The sequence below is a fragment of the Balaenoptera physalus genome, assembly GCF_965194825.1.
Source record: "Balaenoptera physalus genome assembly, chromosome: 6".
Taxonomy (NCBI): Eukaryota; Metazoa; Chordata; class Mammalia; order Artiodactyla; family Balaenopteridae; genus Balaenoptera; species Balaenoptera physalus.
This window is the reverse complement of record NC_138885.1, coordinates 762887-784832: the sequence shown is the minus strand read 5'-3', so window position 1 is coordinate 784832 and position 21946 is coordinate 762887. Positions and strand designations below refer to the sequence as shown.

Sequence of the window (21946 nt, the reverse complement as noted above, 5' to 3'; positions counted from 1 at the left end):
GGGGGGCAGAGCCGCCTGCTGCCCATCCGCCCCTCTTCCTGGGAGGAAGGAATGCCTCAGGGATTTCAGCGACGTTTTCCTACATCACGCTTGGAACGTAGTAGGCGCTCAGCAAACGCTACTTTCTCCTCACTGGGTGGAAGGAGGCTGTGCAGCGAGACTCTGGAGCTGGCCCACCTGTGCCCACTGGCCCTGCTGCCCCAGCGTCTGAGCTGAGCAAGTCCTGTCCGCTCTGAGCCTCGGGACCCTCGGGGGTCCGGATGCAGACGACAATCCTACCTGCTCCCCAGCCTGCAAGTGTCCCAGCTCACCATACAGGCCATGTACGTGTTCACTGTGATTTATGTAAGAGAGGAACCCAGCTGCGTCCAAATGCGGCGTTCACCATACAGGCCATGTACGTGTTCACTATGATTTATGTAAGAGAGGGATCCAGCTGCGTCCAAATGAGGGGTTCAGACAAAATAAAAGCTTGAGAATACTACTCAGCCATAAAAAAGAATGAAATAACGCCATTTGCAGCAACATGGTTGGACCTAGAGATGATCATACTAAGTGAAGTAAGCCAGACAGAGAAAGACAAACACCATATGATATCACTTATAGGCGGAATCTAAAATACGACACAAATGAACTTATCTACGAAACAGAAACAGACTCACAGACACAGAGAACAGACCTGTGGTTGCCAAGGGTCAGGGGGCGGGGGAGGGATGGAGTGGGAGTTTGGGGTCAGCAGATGCAAATTGTCATCTATAGAATGGATGAACAACAAGGGGCTCCTGTAGAGCACAGGGAACTTTATTCAATATTCTGTGATAAACCATCATGGAAAAGAACATGAAAAAGAATGTATATATATGTGTAACTGAATCACTTTGCTGTGTAGCAGAAATTAACACGACACTGTAAATCAACTACACTTCAATAAAATAAATTAAAAAAAACAAAAGCTTGAATCCAGCCTTAGGGGTGGGGACATGGGCACCCCGGCCCCCCACCCTCTCCAATGCCACCTAGAGACGGGGTCCTGGCTCTGAGGACAAAAAATAACCCCGCGCGTGAGCACACACACACACCCACACCGCCCCCCTGGTGGATCCACCGCTGCAGAAGTGTCCCCACCGCACAACGGCGTCAGGGTCTAGCACGGACCCAAACAATACGTAATTTTTCCCACCAAAGAGGCAGTAAAACCCCACTCCCTTCTCCAAAGCTGCATACAAAATGCTGACCTTGACGGAGGTCAGCACACGGCTTCTACAAGACCTCTTTCTAATCCAAGAGAGAAAGGGATCGGACTGGAGTGGAAGCATTGCAGCCGGCAGCCAGCGCGCCCCGGACTCTGTCCAAGGGAATCCGTGGATGGAGGCTGAAGACGGCACGACTGCTTTCTAACCAGAAGGGCGGCCGACAGTCCTTGGCATGGCTTCCCACACGCCAGCACTGGCCCAGCGCTTCGCGAGCCTGCCCTCCGCCAGTCCCACAGCTGCCCTCCTGGGTTCTAGCATCGCTCCATCTAACAGTAAAGGGAACAGAGGTGCGATGACCGAGCTGTGTGCCTGAGGTCTTGCAGCCAGTGAGCAGCAAAGGTGGGATGCAGACCAGGGCCGCCCCACAGAAAACCCAGCCTTAGGCTCACAGCGCTACCCCCCAGAGAGAAGCTGCCCCAAGGGCACTAGGCCTGGAAGCAGCCGGGCCAGCAGACGGGGCGGGGCGGGACAAGCGCAGGGACCACACAACGGCGGGCCGAGGAGCTGAAAGAAGCAGGGCCCCAGACCGTGCCCTTCGCCAGCCCTGCTGAGGGTGTTTGCTTTCTGGGAGGAGGAGACGCAGCTTGATGCCAAGGTCTGCTCCGTGTGCTGAGAGGCCGGCCCAGCCCGGGTCTGAGGCCCTGTTCTCCCCGCCCCACCTCCTCTGGTCCCCGTGTTCAGGTGGAAACGAAGGGGTGATTCCATCCAGACTTCTCCACTGGAAGATGGGGACAATGCAGCAGCCGCTGCAGAACCTCGCTCACGGGAAGCCGGCAGAGTCTGCTGCTTGGATCTGCGCTACCCAGGACAGACACGGGAATTTCACGTTCTGACCAAGCTCACAAGAAAAGGAGAAAAACCAGCTCTCCGTGCCTGCCCGGCCACTAACCTCACCCGACTCGCTGCTCCTGGCAGCCGTGACCTCCCAGTACCCGGGGCCCTCGGGGAGGGGCAAGGACCCCTCCCAGCGTCTTTCCAAAATCCCACCCCCGGCACCGCCTGTATTATTATGTCAGAAAAGAGGTTCTCATCCACAGCCCTCTGTATTCGCCCGAGGTCAAAACATACTTTTTTTTAATGGTGAGAAACTGATTATTTAGGAAATGATTCTTTAAAGCCAACTTCTCGATCCACCAAGGTCATGTGACTTTTCTCTGCTGTTAAACTTCACTGTAATAAAATGGCAGGAAAGAAAAACAAACAAACAAACAACTTCTCATCAGCTGTTTGGCAGAAACCCTCTGGGCTTTTCCTGGCTGTGTGTCCGACTTAGCACTAGCGTGGACGGCGCTCCGTCTTCCCCCTGCGCTACTGTGCAGACAGGGCAGCGAAGGGCAGGGACCCCGGGTGCACAGCCCGGCCGGGGCCTCGGTCAGACACTCGGTCAGTGTCCGCCCGGAATGTGGGCACCCCCACTCCCCATGCGAATAAACCTCAGTTCTTCTTACTCTGTCACTGCCATGGTCATCGTTATCATATTTAACGGTGAAAACTGTTTTCCTGCCTCTCGCTCCCGAAGACCCTCTCAGCCCAAAAGGGGAAAACTGGGCCTTCTATTTACTTCCAAATGCGTTCATATTTTTTGTTAATTAAAAAAAAAATCCCAGGTGTTCTTCGTACCTCCGCTCCCCACACACCCCAGCACCCCAACCGTGTAATTGATGGCGTTTCCTTTGCGGATACATCTGTTGTGGTGGCCCTGATGGCCAGTAAAACCATTTTACTGAGCTTTTTTAAATCATCCGCTTAGAGACTGTAAAGTAAAACCTCTTTCCCTCAACCCCCTGCTCCATAAAAGCACTTGGAGTTCAAGAAATTATCTGTCTTCATGGGGGAAATCTGCTAATGCTGGATTTGCAATAGGAATTCATTACGTGAACAGTAATTCACCGCCCTGAGGGCTCCCTAGATAAAGCCGGGAAGTTTACAGCTGTTAGGGGCAACTTGGAACGAACCTCAGCGACGGTAAGTAATTTTTAGGTTCTTAAAAGAGAAAAATCTAAGACCAGCAGAAACTCTGCAGAATTTCATTTTCTTTGCTACACGAGAAGGAAGGGATTGCTTGGTCTCGGTTCTGATTCTGTAATGCATCTCCAGCCTTAAAGATGTATATTTTCCGTTTAGATTCAGATATTTCGTGGTGAGAAAGCAGCCCCGGGCTCAGAGGTTGGCTGTTTCCTCTCCTCCAACCACCTCCAGGGCCGGGCACTGGGCGGGGCTACAGATTTAGTCCTAGACTTAGTGGTCCCGCCTCGGGGTCTCATCACCTGAGTCAGCAGCAGGGGAACCGTCCCATCTCTGATGAAAGCAGGAGGTGAACTCTGGACCAGATGCACGGACGCCAGACCCCCACAGAGGCGGCACGGGGCATTTGGTGGGAAGAGAAACACAGACCCTCAGGGCTAAGACGACGTTTCAGGGGCCGTTGGGCTGAGGGTTCTGAGAGCCTGCTGCACGCTGGAATCATCCGGGGAGCTTTAACAAAGTTTGGGTTCCAGGTGCTACCCCCAAGGACTCTGACTGGGGGAGTCTGGGTTGAGGTCCAGGTAACTGCCTCTTTAGCCAGCAGTGCTGCGTTGGGACCTGAATTTGAAGACTTCTGTCCTGCCCTGGCCCCTTAACTGGTAAAGCAGACCTGGGCCCAGGGTGGAGAAGTGACTTAGTTGCCAGTCATCTGGTTTAGTTATTTAACTAACAGAACTGAAGTTCTCCTTTAAGTGAGAGAGGAAGTAGGGGAGTGTGTACAGATACTGGTCATCGACCGGATGTGCCAGCCCTACACCTCGGTCATCCCACCTCCATCCCATGAGGCCAACATTACCATCCCCATCTCACAGAGGAGAAAACCGAGCCTCACAGGCGCTGGGTCATCTGGTTAAATGACAGAGCTGGGATTTGAATCCAGGCGGTCCCTTCCGTGACTCACCTGAAATACCCCGGGGGGGGGGATCCCCGACCTCTGGGCCGTGGACCGGTACCGGTCCATGGCCTGTTAGCAGCCGGGCGGCACAGCAGGCAGTGAGTGGCGGGCGGGCGGGCGGGCGAAGCTTCACTTGCCGCTCCCCATCGCTCTCCATGGCTCGCATCACCGCCTGAACCACCCGTGCCCCCCTCACCATGGAAAAACTGTCTTCCACGAAACCGGTCCCTGGTGCCGGGAAGTTTGGGGATCACCGCCGCAGGGGCGTCTCAGCATCGGTCTAGTTCCAGGCTCTGTTCCAGCCTCCTGCCCCCATCTCCCAATCTTCACCCTACGGCGTACTCCCAGCGCTTCTTTTCCTCTCGTTTTCAGCTGACTTTTAGTCCCTTTCAGCCCGGGGGCCTCTGGACGGCTCTCTGGGTGGCTCAGTGTGCCGTGTCTGTGCCCTCTGCCTGTATGACGGAGTCAGCAGTCCTTGGGGCCAAGGCCACGGGCCTGGCACGTACCAGTCCCAGAGGCGACCACAGCGGGGGGACGCGCGGACGGCCTGAAGCTCGTGTGCGGGGCCAGGCTCAGTGCCACGTCCCCGGGGCAGGCATCTGCGCAGGCACGCAAGCCCACGACGCCCCGGAGGCAGCCGCGGGCCAAGCGGTCAGATGAGGCCAGAGAGACTGGCAGAGCCTGGTCCACCAGGCCTTGAAGGGCAGGGCGGGCGCTTGGCTTTGGTCCTGAGAAACGAGAAGCCACTGAAGCTGTGCAGCAGGGACACCACACCCTGTGACCCCGTGTCCCCCTGTGCCCCACACGCCAGACTGACAGCTTTCTAAAGGCAGGAGCCCCCTACGGTTCCTGGGGTGACTTCAGGGCCTGGCTCTGAAGGACAGGCAGAGGCATTTCTTGTATTTACTGGTTTGTTTGTTTATTATCATTTGCTACTTCACACCAGTCAGTGAAAGAATGAGAGGCACCCAGGGTGAAATTGTGACCCAAATTTGACAGTCTTATTTCTGCCCCAGTAAAGACAGCATCCATCCACGACACACCAACCCGCAACTTACGGCAAATCCAGGTGAGAGCAGGAGTGAGGGTTATCTCAGCACCACAGAGACTCTTTGGCCGAGTAAATTAATAGCGTACATGAGACTGGAGAAGAACGCTCAGACGACACGTGCAAACTGTTGAAGATACCGAGGTGTGCCGATTTATTTATTTAAATATTTATTTATTTTTATTCTGGTTGCACTGGGTCTTAGTTGCAGCACGCGGGCTCCTTAGTTGTGGCACGTGGGATCTAGTTCCTGGACCAGGGATCAACCCTGGGCCCCCTGCACTGGGAGCGCAGTCTTAACCACTGGACACCAGGGAAGTCCTGGTGGTGCCAATTTAAGTACAAACGGTGGATGCTTGAGCGGCCTACCGTTTGTTGAACATTCCATCATTCAGGAAGCTTCTACCCACAACCACACAAAAAAGTTTGAATTAATAAAGTTTAACTCCTGGGACTTCCCTGATGGCACAGTGGTTAAGAATCCGCCTGCCAATGCAGGGGACACAGGTTCGAGCCCTGGTCTGGGAAGATCCTACATGCCGCGGAGCAACTAAGCCCGTGCGCCACAACTACTGAGCCCGCATGCCCCAACTACTGAAGCCCGTGCGCCTAGAGCCCGTGCTCCGCAACAAGAGAAGCCAGCGCAATGAGAAGCCCGTGCACCGCAACGAAGAGTAGCCCCCACTTGCCACAACTAGAGAAAGCCCACAAGCAGCGACGAAGACCCAACGCAGCCAAAAATAAATAAATAAGGTTTAACTCTATTCGGATGCCTCAAATTAAATTATCCCGGGGCTCAGTTTATGGGTTCCTAACATTTGGAGGTCACTGTGATCGACCCCAGTTAACCACTGACCGCACACACGCATGTCCAAGCCAGTCCTCGTTTTCAGTTGACGTTCAATCTTATGCAGCCCGACACCTGAGTCTACCTTTGATTTCGGCCTTTTTACCTCGTTAACGTTAATTCTTCACCTTTGTGGAGTTTCCCAGCCCGAAAGCACTCGGCCAGCTGCTGCCAGTATAGGCAGATTCGCACCAACTCTGTTTCTGCAAAGATGACACAGAAGAAAGAAAAAAACATCAGCCTCCAAAAACACTAGACTTTATGTGTTAAGGGTCTTTGGGATATTCATTTCTTCAGTCTGGCAATTCGATTTCCAGGAATTACCCGAAAGAAATCATCTGAGTGCAGAGGAAGCTGTGTGGAGTAAGAAAGACCACAGAAAAGAAATTACGCCAAGACACAGCGAGGACGGCAGGCAACCCTGGGAGGTAATGTGCAGCCGTTAAATAGATGCTCATAAAGACGTGTTTACGGGAATCTGAGACACGTTTCTCTTTACGGTATTTCATCACACTGAAGACACCGTTGATTATAAGACACATCGCTGTCTCATGCACCACGAAGGAAAAAGCATTCCCAGGATGGGGTAGCTAGTACGAGGCATGTCAGTAAAGCTGGGACTCCAAGGGGCTAGTCCCTGCACGGAAGGGGAATGATAAACAGCCCTGTCAGACGGAAATGGCGTGTCGACCTCGGCCCCGGGTGTGGGGAGGGAACACACCGGGAACAAGCCAGGACTCACGCAGGCTGGACTCTGAGTTTGCGCTACAGGCGTGGTCTGAAAACACCTCGAGCAAATGCTGTAACCGAATTTATTTGAAATTTAATGCAAAGTCTTCTGGAGTTGGCAGTGCCCCCAGGTGACCGTCAGAAGCAAACAGGACCCCTTTGGAAGAGCTGGGTTTCAACACAGGCTGACGGCGCCTGTAAGACACCATCAATTTTTCGGTGCATGATCCAGAGACGTGCAAATAAGTGAGTCACAGAATTCGTGTTAAACCAAAAAGCAGAATAAAATGGCATGTGGATAATGACATGTCTTTGCAGAGGTGACCACCTGGAAGGAACTACACTAAAATGTTAATATGGATTTTCTGTAGGTAGTGAAGTAAGACCAGAGTTTTCTCTCTCTCTAAACAACTCTTCATTTTCTGGATGTTCCTAAAGTGAGCATGTATTTAGTGACCATATAGGAAACAGGAGAAACAGAACAGGGTGATGTACGTTAAGGAGGGGCTGGTCAGGGAGGGCTTCTTGGAGGAGGTGACTCCTGAACTGGGAAGGGACCTGCATGGGAGAAGCGGTCGGAGCTGAGCAATGCTGTATCCCATGTCAGGACGGGGCCCAGGGCACGGGGCAGATGCTCGATACGTATTTCTTAAATGAATACACTAGTTGAGGAAAAGCTGCTAAAACGTGAGCCTAAGTCTCCAGGGGTCCCAACCAGAGTCTGGGTCTTCAGCGGGGCCATTCTCACCGGACTGAGCTACTGCACAGGCCGAGCTACCAGCCGGGCCAACAGCAGGGCTCAGAAGAAAGTCTGCAGCCGCAAGTTCAGCAGAAGACTGTGGTCGCGTCTAGTTTCCCCACCTGTGAAATGAGAGTCGCACCTCTGCCACCACACGAGCTTCAGATGACACAGAGCTTTGAAAAACTGAGCCCGGCGCAGGTACGAGGGGCTGGGCTGCTCCAGGGCGTCCTCGTGGGAGCCCAGACTCCTCCCTGCAAAGCCAGCACCTCTGGGCTCACAAGCTGTTCTGGCCCGCTGCTCAGCACGTGGAAAAGATGCCGCGTCAGCTGCGTCCTTCCTGCCCGCCTGTGCTTTCCTGGACACGTTTGCTGTGTACAGGCCTGTGCTAGAAACTGCGGATACGGACATGAAAGACGGGGCCCTGCCCTTGGGAGATGCAGCGGGTGCCAGGGACAGCCGGGCGAGCAAGGAGAGTGCTGTGAGCCCCGGGACTGACTGCACGGCAGGGAGGACAGGCTTCCCGAAGCAGGGACGCCTCCTTTACGGCCAAGACAGAAACGACAGCCGCCCACGGGGCAGGATCAGTGAGCACATTGTTTGGTTTACGCTCACAATTTTGTGAGGTTATCTCCATGTCACAGATGGGGGCCGGAGGCTGGGCTGCTTGCCAAGGTCACGGAGCTTGGGGACATCAGCGCCAGGATTTGCACGCTAGCCTGGGGGATGGGGGACAAGGGGCACTGGGGCGCCGAGGGTGACACGAGGGGCCAGGTGGGCTGTGGCCTCCTTGTGAAGAAGCCGATGTAAGCAAATCCAAACAGGTCTGAAAGGGAAGATGTCCCTGGGCTCTCTGTCCAGGTCACCCCGCTGCCCCAGCCACCTACTTGGAGGACATTCAGCAGGGGGATCCTGCTTCCTGGGGCCAGGGGACCGTGGTCCCACCCAGACTCCTGCCCTAGTCCCAGCTGCTCAGGGTCGGGGCAGGGGGACTGACCATCTAGCTGGGCCCAACGCAATCACACGAGTCCTTAAAAACAGAAAAGGCAGGCAGCAGAGAGGCCGCAGGAGGCTTAGCGGGAGCGATTCAACAGTGGGAAGACTCAACCCAACGTCGGTGGCCGTGAAGGGGTCACCGACCAGGAATGCGGGAGGCTGAGAGCCATCCTCAGCTGACGGCTGGCAAGGGAATGGGAACCTCAGTCCCACAATTCCAGGGAACTGAACTCAGAGAAGCTAAGTGAACCTGGAGGCCGATTCCCACCAGAGCCTCCAGAAGGGACCGCAGCCCTCGATTCCGGCCTGTGAGACTCAAGCAGGGAACCCGCTGAGCGCCCAACGCCCAGACTCCCGACTCACAGGCACTGTTGTGCTGCGACGTTTGCAGCAAGCTGTGCCGGCCACAACTAGAAACTGAGAGCGAACACGTGAGTTCTCTGAAGTCAGCTGGCCCTGGCCCGGGAGGGGATGGCACAGGGCCCGCGATGCTGGCCTGGGGACTGGGCCTGGCTCCCGGCCCCGCGTGCTCAGAGCTGATTCCGGGCCGGAGAAACCCCGTCCTGAGCAGGCGCAAATGAGCTCACTCAGTCACTCACCAGCACTCCGTAAGCACTCGCTATGACCTAAGTGCTGGCCAGGCGTCCAAACTCCAATCTCATGAGCAGAAAGATGGGCACACAGACTCAATCCAGTGAACGGAGTCCCCCAGGAACCAAGGCCCCGATGTGAAGGGAGGTCAGCGGAGGGTCTCAGTCCAGCAGGGGTTGAGAAGCTTGTCCCGGGCCTGAAGCCCTGGGTCTTGGGGGGCCAGGAGGGAGGGGGCTGGGGCAGCGGGCCAGCCCTGAGGACTGAGAGAGCAGCACGGCACGCTCCGGGGAAGGGCGGGAGGCTGGCAGGGGACCACAGGGGGGCCAGAGCAGGCTCGGGGCGGCCTCCCAGGCCAGCTGAGGATGCTGAGCAGGGGGGAGGTGGTGGGATGCGGACACATCTCGGGCCCCCACGCTGACTCAGCATGGCAGGCCTGCACTGGGGGACCCGGGCACGGACACACACACGTGCGATCTGTAAATGAAAGCCTTTACGCTCTGGGGTGTGTGCCAGCCTCACGGGTGGCTGGGTCGTCAGCACCTGGCACAGAGCAAACAATCTGTTAGCTTTAACGGTCAACATGAAGACAAGGGCAGAGAATTCCCTGGTGGTCCAGTGGTTAGGACTCCATGCTTCCACTGCAGGGGGCCTGGGTTCGATCCCTGGTCAGGGAACTAGGATCCAGCACGCCTCGTGGCACGGCCAAAAAAAAAAAAAGGACAAGAGCAGGTCCCCGAGAGACTGACCACATTAGGGAAAACAGCAAAGGAGAGGGGTCCATGTACAGAACAGAGGGTCCAGGCCTGGGGGCCCAGGAAAGCCGGCTAAGGGGGCGGCAGACAGCAGCCCTTTCCCTGTGGCTCCACCTCAAACCCGGAAGCAGGCTCCGACCTCTCTCAGGAGCGGGGCAGCAAGGACACATCAGATGGTGGGGGCCATCGCAAGACCCCCCTCCTGGATGAGGAGGACGAGACGCCTGTCCTGAGCAGCTGCAGAGGAGAAAACGCCCTCCAAACTCCCGTCTCTGCCGCAACGCTGGCAGCAAAGGCCCTGAGGTCATCTGGCACAGGGTTCCTGCCTGTCCCCACAGGGTCCAGGGGACCGGGCTCGGCCGCCATCTCCCTGTGGAGTTGCCAGCCGGCCCCTCCCCTCTGGAAGCTTTGCTTTCCCCACTGTGGTAGCACTGATATCTCACGTGTCTTTAAATGCAAAGTGTTTTCCATGTATTGATTCATCTCATCCTCAAAACGGTCCCAAGGGTTTCTATTAGCCCACTTCATAGTTGGGTTGGTAGAGGGGTTTGGAATTTAAAATTTTGTTTTAGCTGACAAATCCCTTTCTGAAAGGGAATAGTAAAAGAAAATCCAAGATGCACGACAAACAGGTTAGAGCGACTCAGGATAGAAGGAAGGGGTTGAGGGTGAGAGGCTGGCACCCCACTCAGCTAACGGTCTCCCCGCATAGACTCCCAAGGGGTTCCTCACAAATTAGGGGCCCTGAAGATATGTGTCTGAGATTGGGGCTGAACCCTGAGGCCTGGCAGGGCTCACTCGGCCGGGAGTCCCGCCCCCGAGGCCGCCCCAACTGCCCCGGCTGAGGTGAGGGTGGCGAAGCTTTGGGAGAGCTCCGAGGGCTGGGACTGTCCACCCCCGCACCGGGCCTCACCAACACCATGTGGATGCCGACTGGGGGAAGCCAGCTCCCGAGACTGGACCGTGGCCCCCACCTGTCTCTCGGGAACCCCTTCCTTGTTGCGTCCCCCTGGCGGCCTCCCCGTCGGAGCCCAGCACTGTGCTGGCAGATGGCAGGGGGGCTGGAGGGCAGGGCTCTGCACGGGAGCCTGGAGAAGGCAGGGGGCCTCCAGCGCCTGCCCGGCTGGGGAGCGGGGGAGCTGCGGCGCTGCTGGCCCCTGGAGACCACCCGGCCGGCCCCCGACTCACCAGCCAGGACCCTGAGGCCAAGACAGCACGGGGCGAACGCGCCCAGGTTTCTCAGCGGCTGGCTGGCAGGGTCTGGAAGCCAGATTTCTTGATCTCCGGCCGCAAAGCCCTTGTCCCGACAGCGTTCTGCGAGAGTCAGACTGCAGCTGGGCCACATACGTCAAAATGAGTATCAGGGACTTAAAGGTGAGAGCCTGAATCGGAATCTCCATTCTGCTCCTAGGCTGCCGGGTGGCCGGGGCTTCCGGGAAGCAGCCGCTGCCCCGAACTCAGCCGCGGGGCCCCGCGGCGTCTAGCGCCCTCCCGGCACCCACCCTCCACCTTTGGGGTGAGCCGGCCCCGGCACTCTGCCTCGGCCACCGCACAGGCAGCCCGACGACTGCCGGCGCCCCGCCAGGTGGGGCCCGGCCCCGGAAGCCGTCCGTTCCAAGCACAGCCCCGCAACCCGCCCCGGGCGCAGATCGCACACACGGGGCCCCCCGCCCCGGCACAGGCACAGACCCGCCCCCTCACGTGCGCGCGCCCGCCCAGCGCTTTCAGTCACGGCACCCACTCCCCCGCTCGCAAACCCCCACGCGCGCCCGGCCTCGCGCCCACACCGTTCCCCGCCTCCGCTCGCTCGGCGCCGAGCCTCCCCCGCGGGGGCAGGAGCCCCTGGGTCGGCAGCGGGCGAGGGCGGGGCACCCGCGGCAGGCCGCGCCCACCGCTCCTTGGCCCCGCCCCTGGCCCGGCCCGGAGGATGTGAGGTCACTCCCACCTCCCTGCTCCCGGCGCCGCCAGGAAGCGTCCGCCCGAGGTCGCGGCCCGCTCGCTGCCAACGGGCCGGCCGCGGCGTCAGCAGCGCGCCAGGCACCCGGCCCGAGTCGCCCGCCCCGACCCTCCCGGCGCCACACGCAGTAGCTGCTTTGCAAATGGGTACGGAGTGAAGGCGGGCAGCGGGGCGGACAGAGGACCCCGCTCGCCGACTCCGCGCCGGCCGACCCCGCGGGGCGCCGGGGGACGGCGGGCGGGCGCGCACGCCCCGCCCAACGCGCTTCCGGCCGAGCCACGTGACCGCGCGCGCACGTGTTCCGGCTCCTCGGCGCCGCGGGCCGGAAGGTGCTCCCGGCGGGTTCCCGGCTGCTGCCCGCCGAGAACGGTCGCGGGCCGGCGGGGGAGGCGGCGAGCCGGGAACGGCGCAGACGCGGCGCCCGCCGGGGAGCGGGCAGCGGCCTCGCCATGAACCCCAGGGGCCTGTTCCAGGACTTCAACCCGAGTAAGTTCCTCATCTACGCCTGCCTGCTGCTCTTCTCCGTGCTGCTGCCCCTCCGCCTGGACGGCGTCATCCAGTGGAGCTGCTGGGCCGTGTTCGCCCCCATCTGGCTGTGGAAGCTCCTGGTCCTCGCGGGCGCCTCGGTGGGCGCGGGCGTCTGGGCGCGGAACCCGCGCTACCGCACGGAGGGGGAGGCCTGCGTAGAGTTCAAGGCCATGCTGATCGCCGTGGGCATCCATCTGCTGCTGCTCATGTTCGAGGTCCTGGTCTGCGACAGGGTGGAGCGGGGGACCCACTTCTGGCTGCTGGTCTTCATGCCGCTCTTCTTCGTGTCCCCCGTGTCCGTGGCCGCCTGCGTGTGGGGCTTCCGACACGACCGGTCCCTGGAGCTGGAGGTCCTGTGCTCCGTCAACATCCTGCAGTTCATCTTCATCGCCCTGAGGCTGGACCGGATCATCCACTGGCCGTGGCTGGTGGTGTTTGTGCCGCTCTGGATCCTCATGTCGTTCCTCTGCCTGGTGGTCCTGTATTACATCGTCTGGTCCCTCCTGTTCCTGCGCTCCCTGGATGTGGTTGCCGAGCAGCGAAGAACACACGTGACCATGGCCATCAGCTGGATAACGATCGTGGTGCCCCTGCTCACCTTCGAGGTTCTGCTGGTGCACAGGCTGGACGGCCACAACGCGTTCTCCTTCATCTCCGTATTCGTCCCCCTGTGGCTTTCGCTAATCACGTTGATGGCCACGACGTTCAGGCGGAAAGGGGGCAACCACTGGTGGTTTGGTATTCGCAGGGATTTCTGTCAGTTTCTGCTCGAAATTTTCCCATTTTTAAGAGAATATGGGAACATTTCCTATGATTTACATCATGAAGATAATGAAGATGCTGAAGAAACATCGGCGTCAGAAGCGCCTAAAATCGCTCCGATGTTTGGAAAGAAGGCCAGGGTGGTGATAACCCAGAGCCCTGGGAAATATGTTCCCCCACCCCCCAAGTTAAGTATTGATATGCCAGATTAAACTCGTCTTCTGGGGCGTGTCCACAAGTGGAAGAGAAACCGTATACACACAAAATCCACCTTCCTTTGACCTCTTTGCTCATCCATGCCAAACCTGGAGCTGAAAACAGGCTCCAAACATCATTTCATGCCTTGTTTGAGGTTGCTGCCTATCAGTGACTCATCAGCACTCACCAGAGACGTAGGAGGCTATTTTACTGTGCAGCTGTGTGTGCGCGGTGCGCCTCTGTGACGCGCTTGTTCTCCAGGCTGGTGTCGTGAGCCAGCCGCGAGCAGTGAATAGGGTTGTTCAGGCAGGTCCTCGGATGGAGTGACTACACAGCTGGGGATTTTAAAGTGGTACTATACCTATCAAAAGTATTGTTTTGAAAAGTATTTTTATACACTGCTAATGTAAAATTGTATTTCAGATTGTGCCTGTTGTGACATAGTAGCAAATGTAAAGCATTCTCTTTCCCACCACTTGCATATAAGCCTCATAGTTGTTATTTTTAGCGTTGCTACTGTTAGAATGGTTTTTCTTTGGGCTTTGCCGATACTGGTCTTTAACAGCCTAATAGGTGAATTTTTCTAATGCAGTGAATCCATCCATATATGATATTTATATGACTGTTTGTTTTAGCACTGTAATGTGTTGAATTCTAGTTCTGTGCAGTACGGTGTATTATGTTAAAGTATTTTTTTAAGTTTATATGTGAAGAGAGATGTCTACTGCAGATGTTGTTAAAGATTGCTTAAAACATGAATATGTACCTGGCATGGGGTCTTATTAAAATTCTGGGCGTGAATATGGGGATTGAAAGTCCCAAGGATCTTCCTATTCAGGTGTTAGATGATTCCGTCTGCGCAGCTTGGAGGTCTCTCTTGGAAGGAGCCACCATCCTTTGGGAACACGTGACATGCTCCAGTGTGGTACCAGACCCTAAAGTGACACTTATTTAGCACCTTGAATTCTTCTCTTCAGGAACAACCAAAAGAAGCAGGTGGTTTGTCCATTTCTAAGAATCTTAGAATATTAGTTGGCCATGATATAAAGTGGTGTTTGTGCTTGTCATTGGAAAGCTGGAGAGAGCGGCCTTAACCGGACATGGTCAGCAGGATCAAGTATTACTTTAAGGTCCAAACTTTTTGATCTGGCAGCGACAGGGAAGTAATAGTTCAGGTTATTTTTTAAATTTTGCTTTAGGTACTGGTGGTACCAGGGAATCAGAAGGGCAAAAACCAGATCCTGGGAGAGCAATGTTCATGTGACTGAGAACAAATAAATACTTCCAAAAGAAGGTTAAAATTAAAAGGAGTATTGATATTATTACTGGGGAGAAGGCTGGAGGGAACCCGTTTCTCTTAACTAGCAACCTAGTAAAAATGATCTCAGCTGCGCTCCATATGAATTAAGCAAACAGTTTACCTGGTGAGAGGACACGCTAGCAGCAAAGCCGGCCCACGGGAACCTGGGTCCCTGGAAGCCTGAGGATGCCGCAGCTCAGTTTAGTCACGGAGAACTGCACCGAGGTCACCACGTGCACACAGTCAGCTTCTGCCAGCCGTCAGGATGCGGGCGGCAGCCCTGAGCAGCAGTGGGTGTGACATTTCATGAGCAAGGATTCATTCATTTGCTTTCTCAGCAAACATTTGTCGAGGACCTACTCTGAGCCAGACATGGATGTGCAGATCCTTCGGAAAGCAACTCGAATGTGGCCCCGGCCCGCACGCACAAAGCACACAGTTAAAATTGACGGGAAGGTGGTGCTCGTCCTAGCAGCCTGCCTGGGGGAGGGGCTGGGCCCAGAGCAGGGTATGCAGAGCGCCTGGGAGGGTGCTACTGGCCTCGGGGTGACCTCTGCCCGGAACTTCAGGCCTGCCTTTGTTTCCGCCCCCGAACGATACCTCAAAGACCTTGGCTTACGCTTGGGTAGGATATGGGAGCAAAGGAGGAGGTTGGTGAAGGGACTGAAGGGCAGGTTTGGGGGCAGCAGGAGGATCACCAGCCCCTCCTAGTTACAGTTTGAGGCCGGGGGCTTGCTGACACCTAAAACGATCCCTCCTAACCTGGGGGGGGTCCCCCTCCCCACACTCACCCAGCCCACCTCCTCTCTTCCTACCCCCAGGTGGCCCGGTGTTGGAGAGCCACTGCTTGGATGCAATGACAAGCTTGCTTATCCCATTAGGCCTCTTTCCTGCCTCAAGTCCACTAAGTAGAAACAGCGGGAGTCACAGCTTGTAGAAAGTTGTTTCATCTGTAAAAGTTAATACAGTCTCAGCTGTGCCTGGGGATTTACTTAATTGCTGCTGCATCTCTTGACTATCCACAGTATTTAGCATGGGTCAAATTCTGTAACTCTGTTACAGAGAAACTCTAGTTTCTCCTGTTAAGATGCTTAGTCAGCTTTTACTGCCAAACAACCTCAAAAATCTCAGCGGCCTACCAATTACAAATTCTCGCTCTGGGGCGTTTGGCACTTACACTCCGGGCCGTGGCTGTGGTCCAGGTCTGTCCCACGAAGCGTCCCGCATCCCTGATTCTGTTCCGGGTCCCAGGGGCATGTCCTTTCTCAAGGCGGAAGCACAAGAGGCCAAGCCAATCCCACAAGCACCCCTATAGCCCCTGCTCTTGTATGCCAAGTGCACTGTTCCGCTGGCCCAAGCACAAGGCCAAGCCCGACCTCAGGGGGTGGCCAATTCAAGCCCAAGGAACAAAGACACAGTCTGCAAAGATGTTACAAGATAGTTTTGAAGGCTGGCAAGGAATCACAAAATTTGTGGTAAAACATGAATGATTTTCCCCGTTTTAAAAAGTTCACTGTTTAATATTGTAATAACAATTAGAAGGGACTCTGGGGGTGGGCGGGGAGGGGATTTGAGGTGAGATGAGGAAGAGCCTGCATTCACACCCGTCTGTAAAGCTGGAGGGTCACTGGGGCTCCGCCCGGGATGGGTTTATGACAGTGCTGGACTCCGAGGGTTTCTCTGGGGGCCCTGCAGGATGCTCTGGAAAGGTCCAGCCTGGGCTCAGGGGGACCAGCCGGGTAGGAGGTACTGGGAGACAAGGAAGAAGCGGAGTCTAGACGGGCCTGGCGGCACAGCTGGTGAGGGACGAAGCAGAGCCTCCTGCCAGGCCTGCCGGACAGGACGCTGTCAGGAGCATGCGGGGAGCTCGCACGCTGGCAGGAAGGCCGGCACCGAGCTCAGCGGGCACGCGGGGACCGAGGGAAGTTGTGTTGCCGGAAAGCCCAGCAGGTTCGCACCTCAGGGGCCACCTGGTGCAATGCTGCAGCCGGTCCCCACCACCGGCCGCGAGACACTGCCACCAAAGGGACAGACGCCACCAGTGTGGCCCCTGCTGCTATGAGGAATTCCCCAGGCGTCTCTGCCATGAGGTCAAGATTCAGGTACCAGGAGGGAGGTGTGATGGGCAAACCTCAGGTGTGCATTTGCCCCGCAGACCCCAGAACTGAGGCGGGAGGTGAGCTGGTTCCCTCAGCGCTCAGAGGACGAGGAGGCTGGACTCGGCCAAAACACGCTCGGAGAGGATCTGCCCAGAAGGGAAGAGCATCCAGCTGCTGGGTGACCAAGGCCAATGACAAAAGCCGACGCGCGTCCTCCTCACGAGCTTACGCTTCAAAATCACGGCTCCCGTCTGGCCGGACGCAGCTGGCCTCGTGGCCAAGCAAGGGCTCCGCCTTCCCCCAAGGAGGAGGGACGACTCAGAGCTGCTCCATCAATTCCTTCGTCCTCCTCTTAGTGCAGGCCGCCTACTCCTCTCCTTCTGCATGTTCTCCGTATATTCTAGAACGTGTGGATTAAAGTTACCACCACAGCAGGCCTCCAAGTTTGGTCCGAGGACCCCAGGGTCCACAAGCACCCCCCTCCCCACGACACCTCTGGGGGAAGCAGACCCTCCTCATTCTTCAGCCGAGACGACGCTCTGCAGCAGGTGAGACGCGGGCGCAGGTCCGGGGCGCAGGTCGGAGACGCAGCCGCCTCCCACCAGGCCGGGCGCTAAAGGTTTGCAAATGTGCAAGAACAATGCCACTCCTCTACTCACCACGTTTCTTGTTATTTTTCATTAAAAAAAAAGTTAACATGTAATGGACTTATTGTTTTTAAAAGAATTAATATTTTTTAAAGTCGTTGGCTTTCCTGTCTACCATGGAAAATGCTGCTACGACTCACAAAAAGGCGCCAATGTTAAGAGTGTTGAAGCGGCCCCGTGACCAGAAACTTTGAGAACCGCTACCCTGTACTGTAGTGGGGGGAGAGAGAGGAAGGAAAATGAACATCGGGTGAAACGCGTTCAACTCCGCGTGCTGTGGCGGACGGGGCACAGCTCATAGGGTGCGCCCTCCCCTGCGACCCTCCACCACCCTGCTGTCCTCCGCGGGCACCTCGGGTGGTCTGGTTACGTAATCGGTGGGGTAACTCTCACCTTCATTCTGGGAGGGGGGCCCGAGCCCTTTGCTGGTCCTGTTGCTTTTTCATTTAATTTCACCTAAAACTATGAGGGGCCTGGCGGAGCGCCGGGGTTCTGGCCAGAAGCCCTGCTCCTTCTGTGGCAGCAACACTATTGTCCCAAGAGCCCCCCCAGGGCGGCTGCGTTGGCTGGGGGGGCAGTGACCCCGACCGCCGAGGGGAAGCAGGGGTGGACAGCGGGCCCCCCTGGTGCTCACGGGCCACCTTCTCTGTCTTCTCAGGATGTCCTGTAGTTAAATCGCTGCCTGAAGGGCCGGGGAGGGGAAGTGGGTTGCGACACCTCCCTCCACCCAGCGGCTCAGGGCTCCCCTGCCGCCCCCAGCCTCCACCCTGTGTCCAGACACCTTGTGCAGAATCTGGGGCCACGTGCTCCATTGCACCTCTCGTCCCCCCCAACCCCTGCTGGTCCCCTCACGGCCGGGTCGCAGGGGCTGCCCCTCCCGGACGAGTGCTGCCGGCCCTCCATCCTCCGCTCTGCACCGCGACCCTCCCCACCCATCCGCTTCTTGACCTGAGCAACTCTCTGGAAGGACAATGGGACGTGGCTGAAGTCCCGCCCCTTGTGGCCGGCCCCAACTCCCACCCCCGACCCCGGGCTGCCCTGCCACGCCCCCCCCAGCGAGCTTGTTGGATGACAGGACTCTCGCTTGGGGGGTGCGGGGCCTGCCGTCCTGGTGGTTAAGTGTTCTGAGCATCACTTAAGGCCCCTTCTCCACACAAGGCCTGACTTGCCCCTCCTTGGTCCCTGACCAGCTCTTGTCCCCTGGGACAGGACACTTGAGCCTGGTCTGCCGGCTGACCCTGAGGACCAGGCCAGACTCTGCCCCAGACCAGGGGTGCATGCTGTAACCACAGGGCTCTGAAGCATCAGGCACACCCCTAAGAGCTGGGAGACCAGGGCCACGGCCACCTCGACCCAAGTCCCAGGCTCGAGAGGCCAACGGGGCCAGAACATGCAGGCGGAGGAGCCTCTGAATGGCCACCATCCTCCCCGGAGGCTTTGGGCAGAAGTCATGGGTGGGGTGGCGGGGCCTTGCCTGGGACGTCCCCGAGACCCTGCTGCCCTATAGACGCTGCTTGAGGACTCCTGGCAGGTGAGAGCAGGCCACCCAGTGCTCCACTGATGGCCCGGGGCCAGCCCCAGGGGTCCGTGGGAGGGAAAGACCCAGAAAGGAAGAAGGCGCAGGCCCCTCCCTCGGGGGGCAGCAGCCCCCACACACAAGGTCAAGTGACAGCCATGTGCCCAAAATACAGTCTCAGCTCAGGCTGCCACGAAAGACTACTATCAACTGGGTGACTTAACAACAACTGGGTGACATAACACATTTATTTCTCACAGTTCCAGGGGCTGGACATCTGAGACCAGGTCCTGCTCCTTCAGATTCCGGTGAGGGCTCTCTTCCTGGCTGGCAGATGGCCCCGTTCTAGCTGTGACCTCACAGGGACGAGAGAGAGAGGAAACAAGCTCTCCGGTACCCCTTCTTATAAGGGCACTAATCCCATCACGGGGCCCCACCCTCACAACCTCATCTAACCCTAATTACCTCCCAAAGTCCCCGTTACCATCACATTGGGAGGTGGGGCTTTGATTTATGAATTTTGGAGGGGGGAGGGGGACACAATTCAGTCCCACCCACTAAGCACGAAAGGCCCAAAGGCAGGGGACCAAGCCTAACACTCAGCTCATTTCCCAAGCACCTTCCGAGTACCAAGTGCAGTGATGTGAGATCACAGAAAACATATACACTGGTCTCTGTCCCTGGTCCCTGACACAGAGCTCCTGAACTCCTTGTAAATTCCTAAGTGATTAAAGTACTGGGAGCATCTTTTGTTCCCATGAGGTGACGCTGGGTGGCTCCTGGGTGGGGCTGGTCACCAGAAAGACCAAATTGTGATTAGACGCTTGGAATTTTCGCCCCATCCCCCAGAGAGAGGAGAGGGGCTGGAAATGGAGTCAGTGTTGGGTGACGCCCACGTGAGTGTCATCAACTCCCTGCATCAACTCCCACTGGTCTGTGGTCAGAGAGCGCCCAAGTGGAGGAACCAGGAGGGCGATGCCCCCAGGCTCCACGGGGACAGAAGCTCCTGTGCTTGGGACCCTCCCAGACTCGGACCCCGCTTCCAAACGAGGTCACGATGGCAGGTAATGGGGGTAAGGACTTGACCAGATCTTTCTGGAGGGCGCGATCCCACCCCAACACGAAGGTCGTGGTAAGCGGCCCCAACCTCCAGGAGCTAGTGAGTCTAAGTTGTAAGTGGCAGGATTTCTGCCAGTTTGGGGAGACTTTCTCAACTGGAAGAGCCACCTCCCCCCAGGCCTGCTGGGGACCCTCCCCGCCCCCGTTCGGGACGCCTCTCCCTGGCCTGGCCGTCGGGGCGAGGTGAGAGGCACGGCCGCCCGCTCGCCCCACAGCGACGGGGCCCTGCCCTCCCTGGGATCCATGGCAGCAGCTGCTCCCAGCCCCCCAGGAGGGGAGGAACTCCCAGACGGCCCCAAACAACACGGGCCCCTTCACAGAGAGGTCGCCCTTCACCTGAGGGCCCCTGCAGGCGAGACTCGAGGATCACTGCCAGGACGGGAACAGCGGAACTGTCCTGGGTCGGGAGGTCTTGCTTCCAACCGCATCCGGGTAAGTTCATCCGGATAACCAGGCTGGTGCAGGGCTCGGAGCACTGAGAGGCAGGGCTCACAGCGTAAGCAGGGGCTGTGGGCAGGTGACAGATGTTGGTTTGTCTGCAGAAGCTCAGAGAGGCACCAGAGGGGCTGCTGCGGCCCCCACCCCATCGCTCCTCTCAGAGCCGGGCGCACGGAGCGGAGGGCCGCAGCCTTTGCTAAGGCCGGCAGCTGCCAGACCCCCGGCCACACCTGCAGGCCTCACCCCAGCGCTCTCTGCTTGGGGTCCTGCTGAAGGCCTGCAGCTGATGGTGAAAGCCAGCACCGCCTCCCCCGGAAAGCTCTCCTTCCCACTGGGGACGCTGAGGGTCCCCGGCTTCCCCAGCCATCTCACAGCGCTCAGCCCGCCGCGGCCAGAAGCTGACCCCTCCGGGGCGGGCCTCCCGAGGCTGTCCGTCTCCGGCGGGCCTGGCACGCTGCGGCTGAAGGACAGACATTAGTGAACCAGGGCATGGCACTAGCTCCCGAGCCGGCATCCCCTGGACGGGCCGGGGGGGACGAGAAGGGAGAAGCAGAATCAGAGAGACGGGAGGTCGGGGCGCGGGAAGCAAGGGTGGTGAGAAGCACCCAGAGCCCCTCACAGACACGTGAGGCTCGGCTGCCCGGGGGCGGGGGGGAGGGCAAAGCTCCCGAGGCCACAGGAAGAGACGGGCAAAGGCCGGCCAGAGCCCTGACGCGGCCGTGCCAGGCACGGCCAGGGGCCTCGCGCTGCGCTGAAGCCCGGGCTCCCAGGGCAGCGCTGACCTGGTGCAGACGTGCCTCTAGACCCGCAGGCCGCCGCCTCGAGCCCCAGGAGGCCAACCAGGGTCCGAAAGTCTGTTCCGCGCCCCAGCGGCGGGGCCAAGCCCAGGGCTCTCTTGGTGCGGCCTGGACCTTCCATCTCCGTGGACAGAGCAGCTTCTGCCGGAGGGACACAGGCTGCTCAGCCAGAGGGCGCTACGGCCTGGGCTGGGGTCTGACGGCACCGTCAGCCTCCGGGAGGCCGGCGAGCCGAGCCGGGCACGGCAGCCCCTCCCCGGGGCCGCGCACCTGCCGGCCATGGCCAAGCCCTGCCACCCCTACCCGCAGCTGCCCCAGCAGCGCCCCGCGGGCCTCGGTGCAGGGGCGTGGGGACCCGGAGCGGCCCCGTGTCCCGCCCCGCACAGGGGCCCCGGCACCTCTTCCGGCTCGGGGACCATCCTGCTGAGTTTGGATGCGCCGGAGGGGCTCAGCTCAAAGGCGCACAGAGCGTGGGAAAGCGACGGCCGGGGACCTGGAGGGGGTCAGTAGGGCCACACCTGCCAGACAGAGCAGCCCAGGCAGCAAGTCCCCCAGATCAGCGAGCCCGCCCCTGCTGCCCCCGCGGCTCGGGGGCTGGACGGCCTCCCATCACCCGGCACCGGCCGGGCCCGCCCTCCCTCCAGCCTCCCCTGCAGCCTCTCCTGCAGCCCGTGCCCCCGCGCGCGCCCCACGGGGCCTCCGAGAGACTT

General features: G+C 58.3%; 2 protein-coding genes and 2 long non-coding RNA genes across 4 annotated transcripts in view; 2 read left to right on the top strand and 2 right to left on the bottom strand.

Annotated features, from left to right (window-relative positions):
- The window catches only part of RALB (RAS like proto-oncogene B), a 62206-nt gene extending 55935 nt beyond the window's left edge, over window positions 1-6271 (bottom strand). Inside the window, exon 1 of the mRNA XM_082464741.1 lies at window positions 6175-6271. The gene's annotated coding sequence lies outside the window, so the exon portion shown is untranslated. The remainder of the gene's footprint in view (window positions 1-6174) is intronic.
- The window catches only part of LOC309662284, a 130006-nt gene that overhangs the window by 15398 nt on the left and 92662 nt on the right, over window positions 1-21946 (top strand). The gene's annotated exons all lie outside the window — the stretch shown is intronic.
- Window positions 6864-7799, bottom strand: LOC309662283. Its single transcript, XR_014264613.1, has 2 exons — window positions 7546-7799; window positions 6864-6992 (listed from the first exon to the last, which is right to left on the bottom strand). It is a non-coding gene; the product is annotated as an uncharacterized lncRNA (long non-coding RNA).
- On the top strand, window positions 11843-14627 carry TMEM185B (transmembrane protein 185B). The gene has a single exon (XM_082464746.1). It carries the CDS (start codon window positions 12282-12284, stop codon window positions 13332-13334), a length of 1053 nt encoding a protein of 350 aa, XP_082320872.1. The 5' UTR covers window positions 11843-12281; the 3' UTR covers window positions 13335-14627.

Bases quoted from the DNA above. Each gene is read 5' to 3' on its own strand.
- TMEM185B (XM_082464746.1), top strand. From the start codon at position 12,282: ATGAACCCCAGGGGCCTGTTCCAGGACTTCAACCCGAGTAAGTTCCTC.